At 57.0% G+C, this 3964-nt stretch overlaps 2 protein-coding genes across 6 annotated transcripts in view; one reads left to right on the forward strand and one right to left on the reverse strand.

Moving 5' to 3' along the window:
- Nucleotides 1-3: 3 nt before the first annotated feature.
- SAC3D1 (SAC3 domain containing 1) lies at nucleotides 4-1488 on the forward strand (the record flags this gene model as incomplete). Its single annotated transcript, XM_005864452.2, has 2 exons — nucleotides 4-49; nucleotides 889-1488. Coding segments are annotated over 2 exons (549 nt in total), but the record flags the coding sequence as incomplete, so codon positions are not given.
- NAALADL1 (N-acetylated alpha-linked acidic dipeptidase-like 1) overlaps nucleotides 1481-3964 on the reverse strand; it is a 9533-nt gene continuing 7049 nt past the window's right edge. Inside the window, exons 13-18 of one of the 5 annotated variants that reach the window (XM_005864216.2) lie at nucleotides 3840-3957; nucleotides 3061-3142; nucleotides 2805-2978; nucleotides 2644-2731; nucleotides 2441-2533; nucleotides 1481-2154 (exon numbers count right to left, since the gene is read on the reverse strand). In XM_005864216.2, coding sequence (XP_005864278.1) covers nucleotides 1968-2154; nucleotides 2441-2533; nucleotides 2644-2731; nucleotides 2805-2978; nucleotides 3061-3142; nucleotides 3840-3957 — 742 coding nt within the window. In that variant the 3' untranslated portion in view covers nucleotides 1481-1967. Of the gene's footprint in view, nucleotides 2155-2440; nucleotides 2979-3060; nucleotides 3143-3839; nucleotides 3958-3964 lie in introns of those variants that run through there. The other 4 variants (XR_001361700.1, XR_001361701.1, XM_014538020.1 and 1 more) reach the window with 4 other exon arrangements.

The following is a 3964-nucleotide window of genomic DNA, read 5'->3' on the forward strand; positions in this document are numbered from 1 at the left end:
CACCCTGGCCAGGCCGCCTTCCAGGGCCTGTTCCTGCTCTATAACCTGGGTGAGTCGGGGCCCCCGCGGCGGGACAGGACGCGGAGGTGGGTTCCCTGTATGTGGACAGTGGATGCCGGGAAGGAAAGAGAAGCTTTCAAATCTCACCCTTAGCCCCCCCCCCCCCCCCCCCCCCCCCCCCCCCTGTGTCAAGTCAGAGCACGAGATCCACCAACCAAGACATTTAGATCCTTTCTGTGGATGGAGGGTGCATTCTGATAAGTAATATTCTGTTTAAATGTAATAAAATGCTGTTGACTTCACCACCCACTAATGGCTCACAAGCCTCAGCTTACAAAAGCGGCCAAAGGTCCCAGGTGTCTGATTCTTGGAAGGGAAGCAGGGGCAGTATCTCCTCAAAGAAATGGCCTTGCCAAAGGGACAGGGAAGATGGTGCCGAGCCGGTGCCCTGATCTGTGGGGCAGGTGGGGCAGTGGGGAAAGAACTGGGTTTCAAGTCAGAAAACTGGGATTTGATTGCTCTGGTCCTACTACATACGAACTGTAGGACAGTTCAAGTCTCAGGCAAGTTGTTAAATTATCTGGGCCTTTCCCCCTCATCCATAAACACTGCTTCACTTTATTATAATGCTCCAAACTGTTTGAAGGGGCAACCTCAGTCAGATAGGGCTCAGGAAGGGCTGATGGGAAAGGTGAAGGTGCGCTTGGCCTAGGGGAGGGGCGTGGCCAGGTGGGTTGGTAGCAGGACTGAGTGGGGAGGTGGGCTTGGTGGAGGACTGGAGCCCCTGGGGGCTCAGGTGGGTGGGGGAGGCAGAAGCGGATGGGATGAAAGCTGGGCCTGGTCCTGGCAGACTCGTGTGGTCCTCATCCCAGCTTTCTGCCCTCACAGGCTCAGTGGAGGCCCTTCACAGTGTTCTGCAGCTGCCAACTGCGCTGCGCTCCTGCCCAGCCCTACGCACGGCCCTGGCTGTGGACGCAGCCTTCCGGGAAGGCAATGCTGCCCGCCTGTTCCGCCTGCTCCGGACCCTGCCATACCTGCAGAGCTGCGCCGTGCAGTGCCACGTGGGCCATGCCCGCCGCAGAGCCCTGGCCTGCCTCAATCGTGCCCTGAGCACCCCCAAGGGCCAGACCTTACCCCTGGGATACATGGTCCACCTGCTGGCCCTGGATGGGCCCGAGGAGGCACGGGACCTGTGCCAGGCCCATGGACTGCCCTTGGTTGGACAGGACAGAGTTGTGTTCCAGAGGGGTCACTACGCTGAGGAGGGGCTGCCGCCCGCGGGGACCTGCAAAGTGTTGGTGGGAAGCAAGCTTGGAGGGCGCTCCCTGGAGGAAGTAGTCATGGCGGAGGAGGAAGAGGTGGGTGGGGACAGGTCCAAGCCCCGTGAGTAAGGAGATACTGTGCAGTCTCCCAGAGCCCAGGACCGGGTCTGAGCACTCAGGCCCCTTTTCTCATGATTCCACACAATAAAAGGAACTTGTTTTGTAAGGACAATAGCTAGGCTTGATTTATTTGGGGAAGGGCAGGAAGGAGTTGAGAAATGTGAGGTATGAGGGTGGAGGAACCCAGAGTGGGCAAGGCCCTATTTGCCCTGGGCCTCAGTCTCCCTGCTGGTCCCTGAGTAGCCCTGGTGGACTCGGAGCTGGCATCTCAGGTTGGCATGCATACTATCCTCACCCACCCACCACCAAGAGCAACTGAGGGTTTTGCCATTCCCACCATCCCTGCCTCCTTTTCTCTACCCTCTCAACCAAGAGCCAGGATGAGGGAGATTCATTCAGGGCTTGTCACTCCCCTCAGGTGACCACAACTGGTAGGGCCCTGAGCTGTTGCCCCAGAAGCTGGAAAGGATCCCATAGTGTGACCTCCCTTGGCATCAGGGAAGACTGAGACACCCAAAGAAAACGAGTGGGGAGAGGATTCAGATAAAGGGGGGGTAGTGGTGAGTGGAGGAAGGAGGGCTAGGGTCAGAGGTCAGCCACGGGCCTCAGGGTGGCTGCTGCACCCTCCAGGGCCGCCACCACAATGCTGAGCTGCCTGTGCACCTCATCCCAGGCCGCAGATCCTGGGTCTGTGTCGATGGCCCTGAAACAGGCATTGGCCAGGCCTGGGAATGTATCCATGAAGCTCTTATGAGGAGCCCAGAGCACGTGGCTACCAGGAGAAATAGGGAGCATCAGGGTTATTTGCTTCAGCCTGGAATGGGCTCAGCTCCTGGACAGAGCCAGGCACAAAAGCACCTCCCACTGCCTCTAAAAGCTGTGGCTCTTACTGGTAGCAGAGGTAAATTCTAGTCCCAGCGTGACCGTGACTGATTTGCATCCCTTCCTTTGAGCCTGATTCCCTTAAAGGCCAGTGAAATGCTGGCATTCTCCTCCCTCGGTGCCCATTACCCAGCCTCACCCCACTGCACCTCCCAGGAGCTTTGGGACAGGCTCACCTATAGTAGCGTTCCTCTGGGAAGGCTCGAGGGTTCAGGAAGGCCCGTTCCAGGAGCATCAACTGGTCATTGAGCATCCGTACCTGCAGGGGGCTGGAGGTGGCAGGACTTGCTGGTCACTCTGGAGCCAGCAGCCCAGCTGCCAGCCTGCATCTTGCCCTGGATGCCGCGCTCCCAGGCACCTGCTTGCTGCCCTTGCTCACTCGAAGGTGCCCTTCTGCAGCGCTGATATGCGTTGGCCCAAGGCCACAGCTGCCCCCTCAAACTTCTCCACTGCAGTCACCAGAGGCCCTGTGGGGACAGCCAGCATCTTAGCCCGGGGAGTTCAGGCTTCCCTGTGCCTCCTGTCAGGGGGCCTTCGTACCCAGGCTGATGCTGTGCTTCTCCAGCAGGGGCTCCAAGTACAGCTGGGCATCCTGCAAAAAGCTTCGGAGGGTCTCACTGTAGTCACTGACGTTGAGAGGCAGGAAAAGGCTGTCACTGAGCCGAAGAAGCACGTTCCCCGCCGTCCTGGCCACGGCCCGGTGGCTGCTGAAGCCTGCAGAGAGGGCGACGAGGCCAGGGCTCAGTCGTCAGCCCGTCCTCCTCCAGCCTCAGGATGCTCTTGACCCCGTCCTCACCGGGGTCCACAAACGTGTCCACGTAACCAAAGGTGTCGAAAGCTGTGTGGTAGGTGGGGTAGGTCCGGGCTGAGGTCTTGCTCTGGAGAAACAAAGTCCAGAGGTGACAGGCTTGAGATGGGCAGTGGGAGGAGGTGTGCCTACAGTGAGCTACAATGTAGAGACATTCCCTGAAACCATTGCCCCATCCATGAGGTAGTTCCTAGAATTCCCACTTTATAGAAGAAGAAACTCATGCTCAGAGAGGTTAAGTAACCTGCCTGATATCACACAGCTAATAAGTGGCAGGGCTGGGTCAGGTGCCAGTTTCCTGTTTCACATGAAGAAGAGCCCAGAGCTTTGGAGTCGGACAGGATTTAAATCTACCTTCACTACCCAGGAACAGGAAGGGAGAGACTTTTGGAGACACAGGCTGGGTATTATATACCCCTATCTCATTCACTCTCACACCAATGCATTTAATCTATTCTGAGATAAACTTTTTTTCCTATTTTAAAGATTCTGGAATCAAGATGCTTATAGTCAGTGTTATTCTACGCTTAATTGGCAGTGCAGTTTCCCCCCTCCTGAAGAGTGCATATCATGTGCATCTTACAGTCAATAGCATCTTAAATTTGATGTTAGATGAGCCTAAGCAGATTCTCAGAGAAGAAAGTTGGGCGAGGTAGCACAGCTACTGAGTGATGGAGCCCATTCAGACTGCTCTAGAGAAGGCAGGAGAGGCGGGGCTGGCGAGTGGAGCAAAGTACAGAGCTGGGAGACGGAGCGGTGCGGCTCACCTGGTCATAGGTGTAGGTGATGTCCAAGGAGGAGATGCCCAGGAAGTGAATGAAGGGCGCGTAGTCGCTGCCAGCACCCAGAGAGCCCACGCTGCGGGAAGGAAGATGGAGGGGCTGGAGGCTGC

Source organism: Myotis brandtii, unplaced genomic scaffold, assembly GCF_000412655.1.
Source record: "Myotis brandtii unplaced genomic scaffold, ASM41265v1 scaffold187, whole genome shotgun sequence".
Taxonomy (NCBI): domain Eukaryota; kingdom Metazoa; phylum Chordata; class Mammalia; order Chiroptera; family Vespertilionidae; genus Myotis; species Myotis brandtii.